Here is a 23,896-nt window from a genome sequence, read left to right as displayed (position 1 = left end):
AACGGAGCGGACCGAACCAAGCACCCTTCAGCGCAGGGGGAGCCGGGAGGGTCGTACCAAACATGGGGGAGGGTGAGAAACCGAAACGTCCTGACGGGACAAAACCACCGGGAGGAGGAGAAAGAGGACTCAACCACCTTGAAGGGCGGCTGCGAGCCCCGGTGGGCCTGCTGAGGACTGGACCACTCTGAGCAGGACAGGGGGGCCTTGATGTTATCTGGCTTGCGCTCCCTCTCCCCCGCCAGGCGTCTTGGTACTGGCTGCCGGTCCCTGCCCCAGGCAACCTTCAGCCATGCAGGGCAGGGGCAGGTTGTGAATTAGCCCATGGGCACCTGACTTGAGGAGCTTGATGCTGCCCACGGGAGCTGGGGAGCCCAGGGTGAGCAGGGATGGGCCTGGCAGCAGTGGTGGCAGTGCAGACACCAGCAGAGGTGATGTGGAGATCTGGCAGCACAGGGCAGGAGGCTGCACTCCCTAGCCAGGCTGTGCCCTGGCTTCCCAGTGGACAGGAGGCCCCTGAGTCCTGGCTCCCAGATCTGGGGCTGTAGCCAGAGACTGGGGGTCCCACGCCCCTCCCTAGAGCACTAGTGCCTGGGTTCCCCCAGCAGGCTGCCTCCAGGGAGCTAGCAACGCTTGGCTCCCACCTGCCAACACTGCCCTAGGGCTAGCTCACCCCAGCGATGTTCCCGCCATGAGGCTGGAGTTCCAGCGTGGCTGTGACGGACACTGGGACGCCACCAGGCCACAGGGCAGGCCCTCCACACAGCTGCAGAGGGAAAAGAAATGTGCAGCAAGCTCCCACCTTTATGCAGAGGGAAGGGTGGGATTCTCTCACCTGACCATGGCTCTGGCTGAATGCTGTGCTCCTGTGCAGGCTACGCTGTGAGATGCCCTGTTGCTTTCAGTGTACATGATGTTGCATGAGTTGAGACAGAGCCTCTGTTCACATCATAAAGGGCTGTATTAGAATTAGGCATCTGCAGAAGGGAACAAGAGTTAGAACTGGGTGCTGCGTTATCTTGAGCATTTCCTACTTTTTTTAAGTGCTCAATGGTGTAATGGCACTACTAACTTAATGTCGTTTTGTAAAGAATTTCCTCGAGGAAGGAGTACAGGAAAGGGAGAAGAAAGCAAAAGGAGGAGGTGGAACCTTTGAAACCTGTTTGGTGTGTAAAAAAGAACTAAAAAGGAATAAAAACAAATGGAACTGATACAGCTTTTGGAGCAGTGCATCTCTAGTATGCTGCTCTCCTTGAGCACAACAAATAGAAACCAGCTGCCTTGAATCGAAGACTGCTGCCTAGTAGGAAGAATGCATATCATAGCAATTGTAAAGTACCTGGATACAAATGAATGAGATAAGAGTTTTACTGAGAGATTTAATTCAGTTGAGCTCAAATAAAACTGCATGAGCCATTGTATTTTGTCTGGCTCCTTGTTCAAACTGTTCAGCAGGTAGCAGGTAACAAATCCAACAGGCTTTTTTGAATGAGATATGTGAGAGACTTGGGTTACTCTTTGGAGTCTGTTCCTCTGGTCAGGCAGATTATTTCTCACAGTTTATATATTAGGGACTTGTCCAGTGCTGAGGGGAGAACACTTACCTATCAGCTATGCTGAACAGCTGGCTCTAATGCAGGGGTGGGCAAAATGCGGCCCACGGGCCAGATATGGCCTGCCAGGTCGTTCTATCCAGCCCGCAGGGCCCCTAAAAAATTTAGAAAATTAATATTTATCTGCCCCTGGCTGCCTGACATGCAGCCCTCGATGGCTTGCCAAAACTCAGTAAGTGTCCCTCCGCCCAAAATAATTGCCCGCCCCTACTCTAATGGCTAGAGTTTACATCTGAAAACATACAATACTAAGTATTATTATTTAGATGATGTTCCTTTTCTAGGTGTGTCATACAGTGTTGCCACCTCTCATGATTTTTGTCATTCTTAAAGTCTACGCTATGGGAATGTGAAAAACTTAGCTCCTTCTTTTATATTATATATATATATATATATATATATATATATATATATTGTGTGTGTGTGTGTGTATGTGTGTGTATATATATATATATATATATATATACACACACACACATATATAAAAGAAAGAGCTTTTATATATAAAAGAAAGCTAAGTTCTTCACATTCCCAAAGCATATACTTTAAGAACACTGGCAAAAATCATGAGAGTTAGCAATACTGCACATACACCTCAAAGATCTAGCTGCAGTGAAGAAAAGAAACCTTCATCATCAACACATTAGAAACCACTGGTAACCTATGCTGTGTTCCTTAAGGCGGCGGTTTTTAAACTGGGGGGCATGCTGTCTGGGGGCGGGGAGGGGGGGCGCAAAGGAATGTGGGGGGCACCATGTGCAAGGCATATTTTACTTTTAAAAATTATTATCATCATTATTAGTATTATATTTGACAACATCACACACTGAAATAGTATGAGTGAACTTTTTGCAACTGATTTCACAGGTGTTACAATGCATTTAATTAAACCAGTGATCATTTCCATAGCAACATTTCCCACCTTCCAGTTTAGTACACCTATCATATCTACTCTTACAAGACAAAAAAATCACAACAAGCATTTTGCAGTGCAACTTATTCTGCCGGTGAGTTCGATATTTTCATACTATTGAGGTGAAACTGGATCGGTACTTATTGCCAAAAGATACTGTTACGAAACGGAAGGCAGAAGCTGAAACGGCTAAAGTCGTTAAGTATAATATCTGTGAATATCAATTTCAATCTGTGAACTAGAAACCTACAGGTGTAGGTAATTTAATTAAGTAAGTTAAGTTGTGTTTGTTAAGTTTATGAAAGCATATTTTGCATGTCTGTTTTTGTCTGGGTTGGGGTGGAGGGGGGCTCAAACAAAATTGTGACTCTTATTAAACTGAGCCCCTCTGTTTGAAAACCACTGCTTTGGGGCTGTCTACAATGTCTGTATCCTTCAGCTTCCCCTTCCAGCACCATTTTTACTAGCTGCAAAGAGGCCCTACTTGCTTCTAGCACTGGTGGATCCATCATGGATGGTGGGACAGTACATTTCCAGACTAGGTTCAGATTCCAAGTCCTGAATAGAACAAAGTGCTACTGGGCCCTGCTTTACAGTAACTGCGGTCCTTTACCATTTGGCATTAACTCACTTCCCCTGCCCAGCTTCACAGTCTCCTACAAGTCAGTTCTGCCTTACGTCCTGCTGTTCCAATCCTCACCACCCCTAACACATCCCAGCCAACGCATCTCTCTCCTGATTGCTTCTCAACCTCTTGTGGGCTAAGATCAAGTGTAGTCGCTGCACTGGTTAGTTACCCAAACCAACATGGATTTAAATGGCATTGTGTAATGGAGGGTGCATGCCTGTTCAATGCACTGTGGACAGGATGCCCTACAAGAGTCTTGTAAATAGATTCCTGCTGGCCAGCTTCCAGTGGGAGGATCTTGGCTGCACACCTACTTTATGGAAATGGGGGACTCCTCTCTAGCTTGCTTCTGTGCTATTTGGTTAAGGACAAGTGGGACTCTGTGGCATCCAAACCCCAAGCTTCTGGGCTTGGGCCTGTACATAGGATGCCCATCAATGGATTTAGGAGTATCTGAAGCCCGAGGCTGAAAAGTCGGGGGTGGAGGATACTTGTCAGTTGTAGCACCACATATAGTGTTCAAATGATTGAGAGTTGCTCAGTCAAGAGGATTTGGAACTGATTTGGCTAATTTGACATGGAATATGAAAATTATTCCTCCCCCCAAAAACTTCTCTCCTGATGTGCAACAAGATAGAACCCAGAAGGTTATACGCAAAATTATTCTATCGGTACACACAACCCTGCGTGGTTAGCAGTGTTGCCATTTACAGACCCTCTGAGCTTGTTGAGTGGTCTGTGTATCTGAGCATCCCAGCAGCAGAATGGAAGGTGCCCTGATCCCTATTACTGAACCTGACCCTTCTCCATCTGCATATTCAGAAGTACCTTGAAGCTGGTTGGCTGCTACTGGCTTCCCCACCCCATTCTAGTAGGGACTGAGCTCAGATAGAGTCTTCAATGCCAGCGTGACTGCTTCAGTGCCCCTTCCCACTCAGCACTTTCTCTCCAAAAAACCCTGGGAACACAAGGTACTCTGCGGACAGCTGCATTCCTGCTGTAGCTAAGGTAAGTGCACCGTCTTTGTGGCTGGGTTTTTGGTTGTAGCCGGGTTGGTCTAAGGACATAGGCAGGCAAGGCTCTTTGGGTAGATGTGATATCTTTTATTAGACCAACTGAGTAGCTGAGGGGAAAAAGTTCTTTGCAAGCTTTCAGGCACAATTGCTATTCTTCAAGCAGAGGAAGTCTCTGCTGTTCTGAAACTCCAAGGAATGAAAGAAACATTCCCTGGAGTCTCAGAACAGCAGAGACTTCCTATGCCTGAAGAGGGGTGATTGCACCCAAAAGCTTGCAAAGAACTTTTCCCCATCTACTGAGTTGGTCTAATAAAAGATATCACATCTACCCAAAGAACCTTGCCGTCTCTGTGGGGCACCAGGCCTGCTCTGGCTGTTCACTGGAAACTGGGAAATCTAGAAGTCGGGGGGATCTCTTGATAGCAAGGTTTTGCAGAACCTGGTTTTTCTGAGGAGGATTAGGCTGGAGAAGTTTATGGGGAATGTCTGTTTGAGAAAAACAATTCTGAGATTTTGGGGGAAGTCAGGATGTCAGGGTTTGGGGGAGTCTGGCTCTGGAGAGTCTGTTCTCAGAGAAGGTTAGCTTGCAGATTTCTGAGGAGTCTCATTCTGTTTGTTTGTCTCTTTCTTCTTGTAAAAGAACCCTGGCTCCTTTTTAATGGTTCTGAGGAGGCCACTGATGATAACTGCTAGTAACGCTCAGCATGGATCAGGTCTTTTACAACATTCACTAATACATCTGGCAAAGGAGCTGAGGGCTCAATGAGATGGTACCTGAGAGCTCACATGAGAAGATCTCTATTGCCATAAACTGACAGGGGCAGAAGTGACCGCTAACACATTGCTGTACACCTTATAGGAGCTAGGGGCACTGGCCTGAGACTATTACTCTTTACTCCTTACACAGCATTGCACTTATCCCCTGGTACCTGAGGCTGCCTTGATAAGCAGAGCTGATGAGGCCATCCATTGCATCAGTCAGGGGAGCTCATGGATGCAAAAGTTATCCTGGGCTCTGAAGAAGCAGCATTCTCTACTAAGAAGCAGCATGTCAAGGAGGGTGTGCATTAACTGCAAGTGCCTCTGTCTGTCAAGCAGGGTGGGGCACAGAGCACATCCTGTCTCTAAGATCAGATGTGGTGCATGCTGCACCAACAGCTGCCGTAGAGGGGGCTGAAAGTTCTCATCTTGCCTTTTAAACATAGGGATTTGCCAGCCCCTGGATTCATCCCTACAATGCAGCTCTGAAGGAATTTTTGGTTCCATTTACCTATAAGGGGCAGGGTGCAGATTCACAGAGCTGTTTAATCACAGAGTGAAATGAGGGCAGGCTTTGTGGCTCTAGAAAGACGGAAAGAAACAAAGGATCCCAGCTAAAAAGGGCCCTTTCAGACCACTCAGCAAACACCCAATCCCCCTTCCCCCCAAGCCAGTGCTCCTGGGATGCAAAGTGGGCTCAGAACACAGCCCTGCCCCATCTATTCATGGATCCAGCAAGTAAAAGGTGACTACTTCAATTAAGAACACCTTCTCCCTTCCAGAGGAACACAATGTAGTTTGAGGAGCCTTCCAGGAGGAAGAAAAATGGACTGAAATCAAGCCCTTTGTTTCAGTCCATCTGAATATCTGGGGAGCAAGAGCAACTTGGGTACCCAGGAAAAGCTGGCATTGTTGGTCAAAGCTTAAAGTTCATAGACAAGCCCACATCTACCTGCTGCAACTAGGAGGAGTTTATCACCTTGGTGTCTAAAGCTTTAATCTGGAGAAATCCTTCAGCTTCACTTTTCTCATGAAAAAGATGAGGCATTCTGAGAGAGCCAAGTGCCAAAAGGAAACACCAAATATGTTAAAGAGCAGGTTCCTAGTGCCATCCAGAGCTTCAAAATGAAATGGCTGAAATAGGCATTATATACATCTCCATTAAAACTAGCTGCTACCCCAGAAGAATGTTATGTCACTGGGGCTAATCCTATCTATATAAAGGGTGAAAGTGGACATCCTGGGAAATACAGATCAGAGAGTCTCACTTCCATCCAGGCAAACTAACTGAAATGAGAACAGATTATAGATCTACATGATCACATTATGGGGACAAACAACCAGAGCTTCTGTAAAACCTTTCCAATCAATAGCCTACTTTCAGAGTATTGGAAAAATAGTGCAGGTCAGCCTGGGGGGAAGGGTAAGAGAATGTGGTGGTGTCATTTACTCAGACTTTAAAAAAAACAACCTTTGACAAAGTCCCTCACAGGAGGCTGACAGGAAAACAATATAGTAAGAGAGTGAAAAGTAGAGTATTTTCATGGATTGCTTAGAAACCAGCTTGGAGACAGAAAACAAAGAGTACAGATAAATGATCAGTTTGTAGCATGGCAAAGGGACTCCCAAAATAATATATTAGAATGGCTGATGCATTTATTAATGATGTGAGGTAGAGGGAAGGCAGAGAAGTGTCATCATTTGTAGGTGATACACATTTTTTTACCACAGGTTCCTCAAGACTCGAGGAATCTGAAAAATTACAGAGCAGCCTTTTAAAGGCAGGTGACCAGGTAGCAGGAAGGCAGATAAAACTGACTTCTGACAAAGGCAGTGTTGCACTTTGGAAGGAATGACGCAGCGGAATTACACACATCGGTGAATTCTAAATGAACTGTCAACACATAGGGAAAAAGGCCAAGGTGCCATTGCAGATAGCTCAGTAAAATCCTTGTTCACTTTGTAGTGCCAGGTAACAAAAGCAAATAGCTTTTAGTCTGCATAAACAATTGGATCTAAATCAGGCGCTTTCCCCCTCCTAGGACACTGTGCTGTTTTGGAGTACCATATCCCAAAAGCATAGAATGGAAGCAGAAGATGTCTAACAAAACAACAAGGGGACAGAATCAGACTTCTGTGCGGAGACATGGAAATGATGGGGGCGTTTAATGTAGAGATGAGATAAATAAGATGGGACATGATGGAGGTGTACAGAATAATGCCTGTATAGAATAATGACAATGAACCCCTGGAACTCATTACTACAAGATAACATTGAGAGCAAAACCTTTGCAACATTTCCAAAAGCATAATAAGAACAATCTCAGAGATATTAGGCATGATTTAAGCATGTGCAGAGGAGATTTGAACTCTCCTGCTTCAGAATATGATCTAGCCATTAAATGATGAGGGTTAGAAAGGAACTTCCCCAGCCAAGGTTTATTCCATGATAGTCTATTACAAGGTTTCTTGCACTGGCTGTTGTCAGAGACAGAGTATCAGACTGTGGGACATACTACTCCCAGTTCTCCTGTCAGCCAGTTCAACAGCTTGTGCTTTCCTCAGCTAACCCCCAACCCCTTCCTTTTATTTTTCTGTAAGAAAAAACGAACATGTAAAAATAAACTGCAAAATACTGCACAGACCTGTCAGTTCTAATTTATGCTGATGACAGCAAAGAGTATTCAAGAGTTTCATTGCTCTTGCACCATTGAAACCTTTTGCCAGCACTGCCAGCTCTGTAACTCCTCCTTGTTCCTAGTTATCAGTTACATTCCTCTACGTATGCCAGATGCCAGGAAAAGCCTTGCTTATGGGTGTGTAGTAGGCTTTATGCCAGTGATTCTCAACTAGGGTGTTATGGCCATGTGATCCTCTTAAGGGTGTTGCAGGTTGCCGCATTGTATTAGCATTGTTTGGTTTGCCAGCATCTACACATACTACACCCAGACATTTCAAATAGGAATCCATAGCATCAGAACCACTCTGACCTGCTGGTCTTTCTGAGTACTGTGCACCAGAAGAATTGCTCTGTTATTTTTCTATTGTAAAAAGTGAAAGGAAAGAGCTGGTATTTTCCACGGGGTGCCTTGAGTCTATTGCATTCACAATTATCCTACCTGGGCAACAACTGTGTTCCTTTGTGCTCCAATGCCCAGTGTTGGCAGAAGCAAGCAGCCGAAGTGCCCAAACCACAGCTGCTTATCTGTGCTGAGGAGCAGATGAACGGAACCGCTAATCCTTTTTATTTTTCAGGCAGAGCTGAGCCGCCTCTGCTAGATAATGTGGATGATAGTGCACATGCACCTAAAATCCTCTAGGGGTTGCTCTATGGCATGGGTGGGCAATTTGACTGGCAGGCCACTTAATGAGTTTTGGTGAGCAGTCAAGGGCTGCACAATCTTCAGAAGATATAATTTTAACAAATTATACATAAAAAATAAATCATATACTAAAAATCAAACATCTACTATAACCTAATTATATTTTTAAAATATTTTTGTCCCGATTTATGTTTTTTTGAGTAGTGTATATAGAGGTGATTGCATAATAGCTCAAGATAATGTCTTACTCTCTTATATTGTGTGTGTGGGGAGGGGCATCGGGGGGTGTGGAGTGTGTGTGTGGAGGGAGGGGTGTGCATGCGTGCTAGGTCCTGGGAGCTGGCCAGGGGTGGAGGGGCAGGGGGTGCATGCAGCAGAGCTCACCCGGGCAGTGCAGTGCAGGCGCGGTCCATCGCTCCCCCCATCTGACCCACGGCTGCCCCGTGGCACTCCACATGGGGCCAAGTCCTGCCTGGGGCAGCTTGTGCCATGCTCCTGCCTGCACCCACCCAGCACCCACTGACAGCACAGCCCTGGCCCCAGCCCCAGCCAGCATGCATAGCTTCCCAGTGGGGCTGCCTTCCACCCACTCAGCCATGCCCACAGGTGGCTGCTTAGCATGCAGGGCAGGAGGAATGGATGGAAGGTGGCTGGGAGCTGGAGTTGGAGCAGAAGCTGCCCAGTTGCAGCCCCCTCCACGCCAGTTGGGCATGGGGAAATACCATGACCACAATGGTGGCAGGGGAATACACTGACGAAGGTAGTGCAATTAAAATGGCACTGTGTAATGGAAGATACACCCTCGTCTGCTTGAGAACAGAAAGCCTAGGAAAGCCTCATAGGTAGCTTCCCACTGGCCAGCTTCCAGTGGGAGGATCTCAGCTACATGCTGACTTTATGGAAATGGGAGACTCCTCCCTAGCTTGCTTCTGCAGCTAAACGGCTGAGGGCAAGTGAAACTTGGGGGCATCCAAACCCCAAGCCTCCAGGCTTGGGTCTGTATGTAGGATGCCTGCCAAAGGACTTGTAAGTATCTGAAGCCCCAGGTTGGGGTGGAAGATACTTGCCAGTAGCAGGGTCACAAACGGTTCTTGCATGATCAAAATGGATTTGGACCTGATCTGGCTAATTTGACCTGGGACATGAATTTTCCTTAAAAAAATAAAAATAAATGTGGTACCTGGCACACATCCCCACTGCTTCCTCATGCTACCTGCTGCCCAGAGCAGTGCAGCACGGACAGAAAGATGAGGAGCTGCTGGAGGCCAGGGGGAGCTGTGCAGTACCTGGGCTGCTGTACCAGCAACATTGTGTGTGCTGGCTGGGGCCAAGGCCAGAGCTGTCAAGTGCAGTGTGGGCTGTTCTGGGTGGGAGAGGTCGGGGCTTGGCCTCATGCAGACCACTGCAGGGGCAGCTGCAGGCTGGAATTGGATACAATCAATTGGTGGGCTGGATTTTGCCCACTCCTGCTCTATGGACATCAAACAGGAGTATACCTCCACTACTCAGGTCTGTAGGGGGGCTGTTAGAAAAGCTAAGGCAGATACGGAGCTAGGGCTAGCATCAAGGATCAAAGATAATAAAAAGTCCTTTTTTAAATATATAGGGAGAATGAAGAAGGCACCGGGTAATGTGGGGCCCCTGCAGGATATGCTTGTCAATCTGGTGGGTGCACCAGCAGAGAAAGCAGACCTCTTTAACAAATTATTCACCTCCGTTTTCCTGTGCAGGGACCGGGACTCCCCAACCAGGACTCCAGACGGACTCGGGAGAAACGCCGCCAGGCCTAAGGTCAGGGAGGACCAGGTTAGAGAGCTTCTGGAGGGGCTGGACGTGTTCATATCAGCAGGTCCAGATGCTCTCCACCCCAGGGTGTTGAGGGAATTGGCAGGGGTTATTGCGGGGCCCCTGGCATGGCTTTACAAGCATTCGTGGTGCTCTGGCCAGGTGCCAGATGACTGGAAGAAAGCCAACATGGTCCCCATCTTCAGAAAAGGGAAGAGGGAAGACACTGGCAACTATAGGCCCATTAGTCTTACTTCAATCCTGAGGAAACTCTTTGAGAAGATCATCAAAGAACACATCTGTGATGGGCCAGCAGCAGAGATGATGCTCAAGGGCAACCACTATGGTTTCATTAGGGGCAGGTCCTGCCAGACCAACCTGATTGCCTTCTACGATCAGGTCACAAAAGCATTGGATGCAGGTGTCGCCGTGGATGTAGTCTTTCCGGACTTCAGAAAGGCCTTTGACACTGTCTCCCACCCCATTCTCATCAAAAAACTAGGTGACTGTGGCATTGATGCCTACACAGTCAGATGGATTGCAAATTGGCTGAAGGGTCATACTCAGAGGGTGGTGGTGGATGGGTCTTTTTCAACCTGGAGGGAAGTGGGCAGTGGAGTCCCTCAGGGCTTGGTCCTTGGGCCTGCACTGTTCAATTTCTTTATTAGTGACTTGGATGACGGGGTAAAAAGCAGCCCATTTAAATTTTCTGATGATACCAAGATTTGGGGTGAGGTGGGCACACTAGTAGGGAAGGACAGATTACAGCAGGACCTGGACAGGTTACAGGGGTGGGCTGACGAAAATAGGACGGGTTTCAATACTGACAAGTGCACGGTGCTGCACTTGGGCAGTGGGAACCAGCAGCACACTTATAAACTGGGAAACTCCCTTCTTGAGAGCACGGTGGCAGAAAGAGATCTTGGAGTTCTTATTGACTCCAAGATGAACATGGGCCAACAATGAGAGTTCATGGTCAGTAGGGCTAACGGGACCTTGTTGTGCATCCACAGACGCATCTCAAGCAGGGCCAAGGAGGTGATCCTCTCCCTCTGTGTGACACTGGTCAGGCCGCAGCTGGAGTACTGTGTTCTGTTCTGGGTGCCGCACTTCAGGAGGGATGTGGACAGCGTTAGGAGGGTCCAGAGGAGGGCCACCCATATGATCTGGGGACAGCAGGGCAGACCCTATGAAAAAAGGCTACAGGACTTTAACCTGTTCAGCCTTTACAAGAAAAGGCTATGGGGGGACCTGGTGGCCATTTATAAACTCACCGGGGGGGACCATCGGGGTTTGGGAGAGGCCCTGTTCCCCCTAGCGCTCCCCAGGGTAACAAGGAATAACGGCCACAAATTGTTAGAGAGTAGGTTTAGATTAGACATCCGAAGGTACTACTTCACAGTCAGGGTGGCTAGGATCTGGAACCAACTACCAAGGGAAGTGGTGCTGGCTCCTACCCTGGGGTTCTTTAAGAGGAGGCTTGTTGTCATTTGAGCCCAGTTTCTCTCCTGGCAAGGGCAGGGGGTCGGACTTGATGATCTACAAGGTCCCTTCCGACCCTACTTCTATGAATCTATGAAACCTAGGCTTATGCTTGGGTAAACAGTGTTTGGTTGCACAGTCTATCTGGATACTTATACTCCATGTATCACCACTGTATGGGAGTGCAGTGTGGGAATGTGTAGTCTGACCAATGTTGAGCTTCGATTCCATTTATTACCATCTTCTCTCTCTCTCGAGGCATTACACTACATACATTCCCTTGTCTTCTCTTCTCTTCAGTGGGAGATAAAGGTGTGCATTGTATTACAATTATTATTGGGAAGATCTGGAAACGAGCTGCATCTTCATCTTGAAGACAGAGGCAAGATAGGCTTGCAGTCATTCTAACTTCTTGAAGGAAGACTAATCAAAGCCACAGACTGGCTCCCAAGAAAGCTCTGTCTCCTGCAGCCAACAGCTCCATAGAAAAGTAGGCACTACTGAAAGTCCTGGTTGCAGAGAGGATGTGACCTCAAACCATTTGAATTTAGGACCATTGATCTGGTTCTGAATGGAAACCACTTCAGAGTCCCAGGCATCAGCACAGTGCATTCACGCTGTCTTAGGCTGTGTAGCAAGTATGAGCTGGTTGGAAGATTTTCAGCACCCGTCATTCCTTGATGTGGTGGGTTTCAGGAGATGAGCAGGGCTGTCACAAGGAATCTAGGAAGAAAAGCTATTTCCACGTAAATGGAGAGCTGATATATTAGAGCTCAATGATAACTTTTCTTGCTCTTTTCTCAGCTCCAGATCTTTGGGCAGCAGGAACACAAAACACCTCGTGAGACTGCAATCTCCAAATCCTGCCTTGTTTCTGTCTTGCAATACTGTCACCCAAACAGTCCCTGTCATTGTTGAGTGTTGGCTCTTCAACTTCAAAAGCAGGCAACAAAGGCTATGAATGGGAGCAGTGTCTCTAAGCAGGATGGAGAAATTACTAGTTTAGGACACCCAGGTGGGCTGGAAAAAGAATCCAGTCTCCAAAGAGACTCTTTGTTCTCTTCTCCCAGTGTGCCCAACCTATCACAGCTCCTCAGCCAGACAACAGGCAACAGGATACAGGAACCAAAAGTCATTTGCCCTTCTTCCCAGATAATGGAATTACTTCATCAAGATGGGGAAGACTCATCTTCTAGGGAAGGAACACAAGCCCTCGCTCCTCCCTTAAGCCACACCCCCATCTTCTGTTTTGGTGACAAAGACCAGTTTGGCAATGAACACCTACGTGCCAAGAGGGCCAGAGTGGAAAGCATTATCCAAGGCATGAGCCTCTCACCAAACCCTATAGCACTTGGCGCTAGTGCAGAAAGAGACAGAGAACATAACACAGAGAAAAGGAGAGAGAGCTGTAGAGAGAACAAAAGAAAGCAAAAGCTGCCTCAGCAGCAGAGTCCACATGTGGCACAACTGGTGGGGACTAGCACCAATGCAGAAGAGCACCACTACCTAAAGGAACAGCTTCAAATTCTGCAGCAGCAGCTGAGGCAACTCCAAGAGAAATTCTTTCAGGTTTATGAGCTCAATGACTCTGATCAAACCCAAGAAGGGACAGAGCAGATTATGCACTTACTGACGGAGAAGCACGGAGACAGTCTGGAGAAAAGCATTCAGGCTCTCACCAGAGACCAGCACAAAGTTCTTTGCAGGAGCACTTCAGAGATGGAAGGCCACAAAGTGCTAGAGGAAGAAAGCAAAATAGTCATTAAAGGTGACCTGTCCTCTGAAGAAAGAATGCTTTCTGAGACACTAAAGGGTGAGCTGGCCAGAGTGGTGTCACAGGCAGTGGACTCTGTTTTGAAAAAGATCTTGTCCAGCTTCCCAGGCCATCTCTCTCAAATGCATGATAGCCTCCCCATGGCGACAACAGACAACAGAAGAGAGCATCTTGCTTCTGTAGAATGCTCTAGGAAAAAACAATTTCCTAAAGCTTCCTCCCAGAATTTGGTGAATTCACTGGCTGAAGCTCAGACTGAGGCCTTGTCACTTGTCTTAGAGAAGTCTCCAGACTTTCCAACTTACCCAGTCAGTTTAAGAGGGGTAAGAAAACCCTGCCAAGTACCTAACATGAGTTACCCCTTGCTCATGTCATCTCAAGTTCAAGAAAACCAGATTCTTAGCCAGTTGCTAGGGTATGGTCAAAATGGCCACTGGAACAGCAGGATTGCCTCTTCTCCAGATAGGTCTTCCCCAGCATCCCTAGACCAACCATGGGGAGCAGTCAAACTGAGGTCATCAGTCATGAGACAGCAGCAATATCCTACATCCCCCAACTCCACTCAAATGGAAAGTTTGGCTTTTCTTTCAGCTGGCAAAGCAGAATGCAGGGATCTGCAGAGTATCATGGATGGGATGTCCTTCTCCTCAATCCATATATCCTTTAATGACCATCAGAAATCAACAGCTACAGCCTCTAGCGCCAGTTGCTGCTGACAAACACATGGGTAATAGTCTTCTGTTTTACCTGACCAAACTAAGAGCTCTGGTTTTATATATTAGAGCAAGAAGCTAGGAGAACATGTCCAAATTTCACATAGTATTAGGAAAGGGACCTGGGTAGCCTATACACATCTGAATCCTTATGAAGGCCTAGTATGTAAACTCTCTCTTTCATTCAAGAAGTTAGTACTGTGCTCTGTTCAGAGCTCAGCTCTCTTTTTCTGTGGCTGACTAGAAAATGGTTTTGTTAGTTGGCATTGCTCACCTAAAAGGGTCCAAGGAATATCTTTCTGTAGCACAGGGGTCAGCAACCCCCAGCACAGATGTCAGGTACATGAAGACATTTGGCTTGGCATGCCAGCCCTCGGGGCAGATGGCAGGGGAGCTATGAGAAGCCCAATCTCTCTTGTGGCAGTACAGCCCAGGCCCCTTCCCCGCCATCTGCTCTGAGGTGTCTGCACGCCTGCCACCAGCAAATGAGCCAGGCTGGGGCTCCGTGGACCTTGATGCAGCTGCTTGCAGCCTCCCCACCACTTGCTGTGAGCAGCCTAGGCTTTGTGGTAGACAGCAGGGGCCTGCCCAGAGCCTGGGTTGGCTGTGGCTGGCAGCCAAGAGACTACAAGTGGCTGTACTGGTGTCTGCAGAGCCCTGGCCTGGCTCATTGCTGGTGGAAGGTGCAGGTGTGCCTTGGAACAGATGGCGGGAAGGGGGCCAGGGCTGCACTGCCACAAGAAGGATTGGGCCCCTCGTGGCTCCCCTGCCATCTGCTCCTGAAACACCAACATTTTACAAGTAGATACTGAGGGTTTTTTGGCACTTTGCCCCAAAACACTGCCAACCCCTGCTGTAGCATCTGAGTACTGGGCCTGAAGGAGCCTGTGCTTCAGCAGAGAGCCCAATAGTGACCACTTCTCCCTTGAGATTGGCCCAGAGGCTGAAACTCTCTGTCTGTTCATAGAGGACCCATGGGAGAACATAAGGCCTCCTTTGAGCTGCTTCTCAGCATTTACAGCTTATACCACATTCCCAAGTGCTTTACATACATTGATTCCCACAAGCCTTTTGCAGAAGAATACATGGATGTTATTGTCTTTATTTTACAGAGGGATGGCTGGGACATAAAGGTGATACGAGTTTCTCCAGTCCAAAGGGAAGTCAATCACTGAGCTTGGTTGGATCCCACAAACTCCTGGCTCTAACCCCATTCTCACACCACATCTTAAATGTTGATGGCCCCGTAGTCCTAGAACTAAAAAAACTATTCCATGGAAGTCCCCATTACAGAAAGGGAGAGGGCTTCCCTCAGCTGGGATTCCTTCCCCCAGCTGGGACTGTTGAAGGAAGGAGTATTCAGTAATTAAGTCTGTATGGGTGTCAGATAGTTAGAGGACCTCCCTTAGACTGCAGCTCCTTGGGGAGCACTTGTCTTCCAGTCCCATTGTCAAGCAGCAGTGACTACGGTATCTGAACAGAGAAGATCAATGCAAGGAGCCCTTGACCATCCCCAGGGGGACATTCAGTAGATCTTTGCATGTGTACAGAAACAGGAAAGTTTTTCCTTGACTCCAGGATAAATCCAAGAGGCTCTGACCCCTGGCCACCTGAAGAAGGCCAAGCTGATGTTCTTCTTCACTCGATATCCCAGCTCCACTCTGCTAAAAACCTACTTTCTTGATGTCCAGGTAAAGATACCTGCCCTGGCTTTGCCACCTTACAAGGGTCACTAGCTTATTCAGTCTAATACCCAGGGTTATGCTGCATCTCCACCACAATCAGGATGGGCACAGGGAACTGTGCTCATGCTCACTTTAATTTAGCTAGCTCAACTACCAACAGCAGTAAAGACATGGCAGCATAAACTCTCTGCAGGCTGGCCACCTGCCTATGTACCCAGAGGCCCTGGCAGGCTTTTATGGTCTGCACTGCCAAGTCTTCACAGCTGCTGGTACCTGAGCTACCTAAATTACATTGTAACTAGCTATACTACAGTTACATCTCCCACATGTCACATAGGTACTATCTGTAGAGACATAGGTACTGCACTGTCACAGGTTCCCATCTGATGTTTTAGCAACCCCTAGTAGCTGGTTATGAGCACATTATTTTCTTTGTGGGCCTTCTGTTTTGCCAGCTAAACAATGAGCAGCAGCTATTTCAAAAAGGCCATGCATGTGCATGGATAAAACCAGGTGATGGAAAGAATGGGAAGGAACATTAAGTATGGACAAGTGTCCAACAGCCCCACCAGCTATGGTATATTTGCACCCTTGTTCCTGATGATGGGCTTGGGGTTTAGCTTGATGGAAAGTTTTATCCAGGGCTGATGGGTAAAGGAAAAAAAATCCAACCTAAAATCTCTGGGCATCATCTGTAGTCCATGCATTTGGACTGAAACTCCCTCCCAGTTTGCTGATTAACTCCCACATTGAACCTCTTTGCAAGAACCATGAGGCTCAGGTATAATGCCACATTTCAGTGCTTCTTGTAGAAAACATCCAGGCAGAACCTTTTCCACTCTGTTAGCAAAAGAACATTTGATTTCTCTCACTCATTCCATCTGTGAACTTTTCCACAGGCAGGTATAGCAGCTCTAGAGAGCTGTTCCCATATTGGTGCAATAAGGTCTTTCCCTTCTTTGGTGCCTTTGCTTCACTAAAATGTGGTTTCTTCTCACATTGTTCAGCAGAGCACACTTAACCCCTGCCTGTCTGGTGTCTTTCATTACACAGTTCAACCGCTGCATCACTTCCCAGCTCATCAAGTGGTTCAGTAACTTTCGTGAGTTTTACTACATCCAGATGGAGAAGTTTGCCCGACAAGCCATCCTGGAGGGAGTCACAGACTGTAAAGACCTGATGGTTTCCCGAAACTCCGAGCTATTCCGGGCTCTCAACATGCATTACAACAAAGGGAACGACTTTGAGGTAAGATAGAGTTCAGCTAGGATGGAGTGACCCAGAGTGCCTTCAGCCATTAGGCCCCTCACTGTCATCCATCAGTCCCCACTACAGAGCAAAAGAAGAGAAAGTGGGAAGCTGTTTCTGGCTAGATTTACAACTAGAAAAACTGAGTATGAGGGCCTGAGCCTAAATCTAGACATGCATGAGCAGCTGCAACAGCCCAGCTTGTGTCAGAGCAGTTTGTTGTGGTTTGATTTTGGGGCTTGATGGTAAAGGTCAGGATGCAGGAATTCCTGGTTCCCAGTCCTATGGTTCCTCTGCTGACTCTGCATTTCCAGTTAATTCTCAAGGCTCCTATGCAGTGTGTCCATCTCCATGATACCCAAGTCTCAGGAGTGATTGGCTGCTCCTTTGTGACCAGATGAAACCCTGACCCTCAGAACTAGCCTGAAAGAAGTGGTTGCAGGACCAAAAGTTCATGTGCCATCTTGTGGTCCCTGAGAGAAATTACTCCAGACTTGGAGCGGACTGAGCTGTACATCCTCATATGCTCAGTCATAAAAACATAAGAACCACCACTAGGTGAGAACAATGGTCCATCCACCCCAGGATCCTGTCTCTGACAGTGATAGAAATGGATGTTTTAGAGGGAGAGCACTGAACAAGGTGTATATAGAGTGATCTATCTCATCATATTCTCCTTCGCATCCACCATCAGCCGTTCAGAGATGTTCAAGGATACATCTCTGACTGTTCTGTTTAATAGCTATTGTTAGACCCTGACTTCGTGCGGCGCCCAACGACTATGGAGACAATGATCCAATTGCTCACGGATCCTGGTACTCATTAGCCAGAGCAGACAGAGTGCAAACACCAGCACACATTGCTCGCAACAGCTTTATTCAGAATGGAGACAGCTTCGGGCGAGCTCCCTCACAGAGACAGCCTGTGAAACCAGGGGAGCAGCCCTGAACAATAGTTTTTTCCTCACATTTATACCCTTTGGTTCGTGCTCATTGACATTCACTCCACCTCCATCCCTCCTTCTGTTCCACCCATTTTTCCTTGTATCTCAAGCTCCACCTCTGTTTACTGTTTGCTTCATTAGCATGGAATTGCCTATGCATTTCATTAATTTACACGCCTTTTTGCTATGAGCGCATGTCTAAGTCCATGAACTCCCTTCTTTCAGTCAATGGGCGGACTCCGGGGACTTCTTTACCAATCACTATTCATCCTTTTGCATATGTTCATCTTGGATTCTGTTACCCATTACATGTTGTTTTTCCACATTCCAGTCTGTTTTCCTGTCCCATGTTGTACCATCTCCACCTTTCTTGGGCTCCATCTGCTTGGGCTCCCTGTATCTTATCTCATTCCTCACTGTAGCTGGTTCACAGCCCACAGACTGACTTGCTGCTTTTTTCCAGAAAAATGGTTAACACAATTAAGATGGTTAATAAGCACTCATATGCAAAATCTTATACATAAAAACTATATCTCTCTCACAACAATACTATTATATGGTTAAAGAACTACTTGCCTAAGCATTTGCAAAGTTACTTTTAATATACATCATTCTGCCTTGTGGTCAGCAGCTCTTGCTGGGCCACAGATTAAAGCCTTTATTCAGCTGCAAATCCAGTGCTCCCAAAGATCCAAATATTGCCACCCTAACAGCTATTAATAGATCTTTCATCCATTAATTAGTGTAATCAGGTTCCAAAAGGGTGAAGACAATTTGCCTCCACAACCTGCTGTAGTAATGAGCAGGGATCCTAGTTTTCCATTCGACACAGAAAACCACAAATCTGTTTTTTTCCCCACCACCTACTGAAAGTATGGTGGCATCCCACAGTGAGCAGCACCATTTCTGCTTTTTTATTTTTGCTGCGGTTTTGCCTCTCAGCCAATCAGCAGTGTACCCCTTTCCTCCCCTGGTTGCTGATTAGCAGAGGGGCAAAAATTGTGGCAAAATTTGAGAGAGCAGAAATGGCACCACTTGCCACAGAACCCCACTGTGCTTTCCATACGTTGTGGAAAAATGCAGATTTTTGTGTTTCTTAAACAGATTTTTTTTTGCTTTTTTTCCCTGTGGAAAATTAGGATTCCTGGCAATGAGTTCTACAAGTTAACTGTGTGCTGCGTAAAAAAAGTTCTTCCTCTTGCTAGCTTTAGACCTGTTTCCTGCTACTTTCAATGGATGTCCACTAGTTCTAGGATTCTGGGACTTGGTGAATAACTATCCCATATTAACTTGATCTACACCCTTTATGATTTTACAGACCTCTATCATATGCACCCTCAGGCTCCTTTCCAAACTTAAGAGCCCTAGCCACCTTAGTCTCTTCTAGTATGGCAACTGCTGTATACCCCTGATCAGCTTGGTTACCCTTCTCTGTACCTTTTCCAATTCTACTACATCCTTTTTGAGAGGCAGAAAGTAAAACTGTGCATCATGGATTTGCATAGTGGTATGATGTTTTCAATTACCTTCTTAATGATGCCCAATATTATATTAGCACACAGGTGCACATTGAACCAATGCTTTTAGAGAGTGGATTTAAAACTTTATTATGAAAACGTTAAAATTATAGTTGTTACGTGATTTAGTATGGCTGGAAGACAATACAGAACTCTGCACACTGTAGCTTCATAGGCACATAGTTGGTGTATATTGACACAATCTAGGACATGCCATTAGTCATGCAGCCTACACTAACAGTTAGAAAATTTCAATGCAGTGCTATGGAAAGGGGAGAGACAGCACCCTACACAAGGTAACCACATTGGTACAAAGTTTGTAATGATTTCCAAGTAACTGACTTTAGCATGTGATGTACAATTTGCTGGGGTGGGGAGTCATCTATAGTGACTCCATGGTCTTTTTCTGACTTGTAACAGCTAGTTCAGCTTGTCCTCTTATATCAGGGATGGCTATGGGAGCATAGTGCTATATAGCAGTGGTTTCTCAACCTTTTTTGTATCAGGACTCATTTGTAAACACTGATGGCCAGCCTTGGCCCAGTGCCCTTAACTCCTGACCCTCTGCCTCCCCAGCCCTCAAGTGTGTGGGGCAGGGGAGGGAGGAAGAGTGTGGGGCATCAGGGCCCCAAGCAGCCCCTCACAGCCCAGAATTCTGCCAGCCTGCAAAGGAAAAGCTACGGTTTCCCTGTTTTTCTCCTTTAAAGGAGAACCCATTTTTAAAGTTTATTTGCAACCCTTTCATATATTCTTGTGACCCACTTTTGGGTTGCCACTCACAGGTTGAAAAACGCTGCTATATAGTACCTGCCAGAGAAAGTTTAACATATGCTACCTTATTCCCTAAACAGGGAAACGACAACAGTTTTCTGCTCTGACTGTCTGGACTATGGGAAGATGAGGCTGTCCCGGCTGGGAGTCCCCATGTGGGGAAGTGGTTGAGCTAATGTGGGGGGGAACAATGACTCTGTTAGCCCAAGTGAGCATATAGGAGGCTTGTTCGGGAGGGTAAATAAGAGACAAGTTCAGCAGCTGGTACTGGGAAGTTGTGCATCTGCCTCTGGGAAGCTCAGGAGGGTGGCTGGGTCTCTCGGCTTATCCCTACCAGGTGAAAGCCAGAACTCCCTCTTCTCTTTGCACGGTGCGAAGCACTTCAGCATGCTCCCTTGGAACTCCTAGCACGACATGCTCTTCACTGAAGTCTCTCTCTTTCTCTGTGTGTCTGCAGGTCCCTGATCGCTTCCTGGAGGTTGCCAGCTTGACCCTCCAGGAGTTCTTCAGTGCTGTCAAGGCAGGAAAAGACTCTGACCCTTCCTGGAAGAAACCCATTTATAAAATAATTTCAAAACTGGACAGCGACATCCCAGAAGTATTTAAATCTTCCAGCTGTCCCCAGGAACTGCTTCAGAGCTAAATCTCTTGGGGAGGATGTCTGAGACAATGGTATATTGCAACTAGGTAAGGGGGAGGCTGGCTTGATCTAAGCAGTTGTTGCACCCACCCTATATTTTGTGTATAGCACTCTTAAGAACTGCTTTCAACCTGCTCTGTAACACAGTGTTTTTTGTGGATTGTATTCAGACCTCTAAATAACCAGTATTTTATATAACTTGTCATACTCTGTAGCTCAAAGGAAGTAATCTTGTAGAGGGAGGACAGTGATTAAGACATTAGGCTAAGAGCTGTGTTATATTCCTAGCTCTGTCTGATGTCTTCTGTGCCCTTAAATAAGTGATCTCTCTGCTATGTTTTTGGTTCCTGCAAATGTCATTCCTGTTTATGAATTACACAGAGGTTCTTCAATGGAAGTGTCCAATTATGACCAAAAGACTACTGATGGAGCAGAGCACAGTCCTAAGGAGACTGTGGCTGTGTATAAGGCATCTGGCTACAGCTCCAGAGACATGAATTTGAGTCCTGCTCCAGACTTGTGCTGAAGGCTGCCCAGTCAACCCAGCTCTAAATGGCTTTCTGGCCATTCAGGTTGGGAGTCAAGTGGCCAGACATGACACCAGTCACATCACTCCCCTGTGTCCTGCTATATACAGACAGGAGAGCTTTAACCATGCTAGCTAGATGAGCCATTCAACTCAGGCAAACTTCTCACTTGACTTGGAAGTCTCAGCTCAAGGGGATTTTTTGCCCAAACTTATTGTTATAACTTCTGAATGCGACTGCTGGCCATTTCCTGAATTTCAGACACCTCAGATCTAGAATCAAGGATCAATGGGACAATTAATATGTCCTGCATGAGAGGTAAAAGGCTGACTTCTTCACTGGTGTTTATAGTTGAACACACAGAGTGGACAGATGATATGAGAAAATGCAGATCCCTTTCTTAATTCCCTGTCTCCTCCTATAAAAGCAACGTCAAGCCTTTCCCACCAGACCTCGTGAGTGTATTTCTTAGCGTGCACTTCAGAAATAAAGTCCACCAGAACAATTTGTTACCCAATGGCTTTCTCCTTTGCTGCCTCAGGAGATTGGGGTGCCTTTCCACATTACTAGGTTAGCTTATTCATCCCTCTTTTTTACTGAAGCCTCAGGTAGCCTGACTACATTTCTACTAGCTGGAAGGGGTAGTGAGCAGTCTCTTTCCTCATGATTAACTTTATGGCTCATTTGCCAAATTGTTTCTGAGTAGCAATTCAAGAAAGCACACCTCCTTAGGCTCAAGAACATCCACAGTGTAAAGCACTCAAATGCCACCGTAACTGGAACCAAAAGACAAAGCCACTCCTGTCACAGGACCCTCAAGACCTGCTTCAGTGAGTAACTGAGGCACTTCAGTGAAAATAATCTTTTTCATAGGTGACTGACTCTGTGGATGCAGGGAGACCAGTGGATGTGGTATACCTTGATTTTAGGAAGATTTTTGATATGGTCTCCCACAACATTCTCAAAGGCAAGCTAAGGAAGTATGGGCTGGATGAATGGACTGTAAAGTGGACAGAAAACTTCCTGAAGCATCAGGCTCAGATGTTTATTCCCTTCTAGTGATTATTCCCCTCTATTCAGCACTGCTGCAGCCACATAGATTCTTAGATGTTAGGGTCAGAAGGGAACTTAGTAGGTCATCAAGTCTGACCCCCTGCCCTGGGCAGGAAAGAGCACTGGGGTCAGACGACTCCAGCTAGGTGCTTGTCCAAAGCAGTACTACATCTGGAGTACTGTGTTCAGTTTTGGAGCCCCCACTACAGAAAGGATGTGGACAAATTGGAGACAGTCCAGTGGAGGGCAATGAAAATAGTGAAGGCACTGGGGCACATGACATAAAGAAAGGTTTAGGGAATTGGGCTTATTTAGTCTAGAAAAAAGAAGACAGAGGGGATTTAATAGCAGCCTTCAACTACCTGAAGGGGGTTTGAAAGAGGATGAAGGAAGGTTGTTCTCCATGATGACAGAACAAGGAGCAATGGTCTTAAGTTGCAGCAAGAGAAGTTTAGGTTAGATATTAAAAATAATTTTCTCACCAGGAGGGTAGTAAAACACTGGAACAGGTTACCCAGAGAGCTTGTAGACTCTCCATCTTCGGAGGTTTTTAAGACCTGACTAGACAAAGCCTTGGCTGGGATGATCTGGTTAGGGATGGTCCTGCTTTGAGCAGGGGGTTGAACTAGATGACTTCCTGAGGTCCCTTCCAACCTTAATTTTCTATGATTCCAGGAAAGGTCCCAGTCTCAGTTGTCATTCTTCAGAATTTGAAGTGCTTGAAAAAAAGTCCCACCTATTCCCATAAATAGAAACACCCCAGTGACTATGAATAATGATTGGGCTGTAAGGTACCTAGACAGATGAGTACAATGATTCCCTTATGCCTGTTCACTTCCCTGGCTGTGGAGATATAGGCTGAGGTTCTATGATACAACTCTAGGAGACAGAGCACAAAAAGGCAAAGTCCAAGACAGGAAAAGGCTTTTACCTACTCTTCAGCCTGCCTGATTCTAGGCTGCTCAAGGAATTTGCTTGACCACCAGCACAAGAGAGCACCAGAGGCTGATGTTTCTCTCTGCTCCCCACAAAAGTGCCAGAGACCAGGGGTGTCAAATATCTGGTCCTCAGAATTTTGCCCCAGATTTGGCTATGGCGATTGAAGTTCTTACACATGCAGAGGTCCTACTACCACATAGTTCTATGGCTGCGGTGACGCAACATGTGTGCAGGACAGACAGACAGACACACCCTGCAGGAACACAGAGTGAGAGAAATGCATGCTACAGAGAGAAACAGAGATCTCCTCTGGCACTGCAGGTGGAAGCCTCCACCCCAATTCTTGCTGGGTCTCAGGCTGCCATCACAGGAAGCCCCACCACTGCAGCTACTGTCAGGGTAGTGCCACTGGGGCTACCAGTGCAAGAGCCAGAGTACAGCCTGAAGGCACCTGAAACCAAATGTGAAATGTGGCTCTGCAACTGATTTGACACCCCTGCTATAGACTGCCCTGTGAGAGTTTGCGCATGCAAACTCCCCTGTTAGCTACCTACTTGACCTAGTGTG

General features: G+C 46.7%; 2 protein-coding genes and 1 long non-coding RNA gene across 4 annotated transcripts; all 3 read left to right on the top strand.

The window, feature by feature from the left end:
• The first annotated feature begins 86 nt into the window (after positions 1-86).
• Positions 87-1,421, top strand: LOC109285608 (uncharacterized). The gene is made up of 2 exons (XR_002093388.2): positions 87-379; positions 1,092-1,421. It is a non-coding gene; the product is annotated as an uncharacterized LOC109285608 (long non-coding RNA).
• Positions 1,422-3,961: 2,540 nt separating this feature from the next.
• LOC132248802 (prospero homeobox protein 2-like) lies at positions 3,962-14,665 on the top strand. Of its 2 annotated transcripts, none has more exons than XM_059723092.1 (3): positions 3,962-4,162; positions 9,983-10,043; positions 12,324-14,665. In XM_059723092.1, exon 3 carries the CDS (start codon positions 12,477-12,479, stop codon positions 14,007-14,009), a length of 1,533 nt encoding a protein of 510 aa, XP_059579075.1. In that variant the 5' UTR covers positions 3,962-4,162; positions 9,983-10,043; positions 12,324-12,476; the 3' UTR covers positions 14,010-14,665. The 2 variants fall into 2 exon arrangements, with proteins under 2 accessions (XP_059579075.1, XP_059579074.1); XM_059723091.1 differs by having other exon boundaries at positions 9,983-10,058.
• Positions 14,666-14,987: 322 nt separating this feature from the next.
• Positions 14,988-22,895, top strand: LOC102560779 (prospero homeobox protein 2). Its single transcript, XM_019497126.2, has 3 exons — positions 14,988-15,697; positions 16,745-16,939; positions 20,628-22,895. The coding sequence occupies exons 1-3, from the start codon at positions 15,635-15,637 to the stop codon at positions 20,811-20,813; spliced, it is 444 nt and encodes a 147-aa protein (XP_019352671.2). The 5' UTR covers positions 14,988-15,634; the 3' UTR covers positions 20,814-22,895.
• The last annotated feature ends 1,001 nt before the right edge of the window (positions 22,896-23,896 follow it).

Source organism: Alligator mississippiensis, chromosome 2 (genome assembly GCF_030867095.1).
Source record: "Alligator mississippiensis isolate rAllMis1 chromosome 2, rAllMis1, whole genome shotgun sequence".
Classification (NCBI taxonomy): Eukaryota; Metazoa; Chordata; order Crocodylia; family Alligatoridae; genus Alligator; species Alligator mississippiensis.
Note: the sequence above shows the minus strand (reverse complement) of the source record. Positions and strands in the feature narration are given on the sequence as shown.

Bases quoted from the DNA above. Each gene is read 5' to 3' on its own strand.
- LOC132248802 (XM_059723092.1), top strand. From the start codon at position 12,477: ATGAATGGGAGCAGTGTCTCTAAGCAGGATGGAGAAATTACTAGTTTA.
- LOC102560779 (XM_019497126.2), top strand. From the start codon at position 15,635: ATGTTCTTCTTCACTCGATATCCCAGCTCCACTCTGCTAAAAACCTAC. The intron at 15,698-16,744 runs GTAAAGATACCT...TTCATTACACAG, and splicing joins CCTACTTTCTTGATGTCCAG to TTCAACCGCTGCATCACTTC. The intron at 16,940-20,627 runs GTAAGATAGAGT...GTGTGTCTGCAG, and splicing joins ACAAAGGGAACGACTTTGAG to GTCCCTGATCGCTTCCTGGA.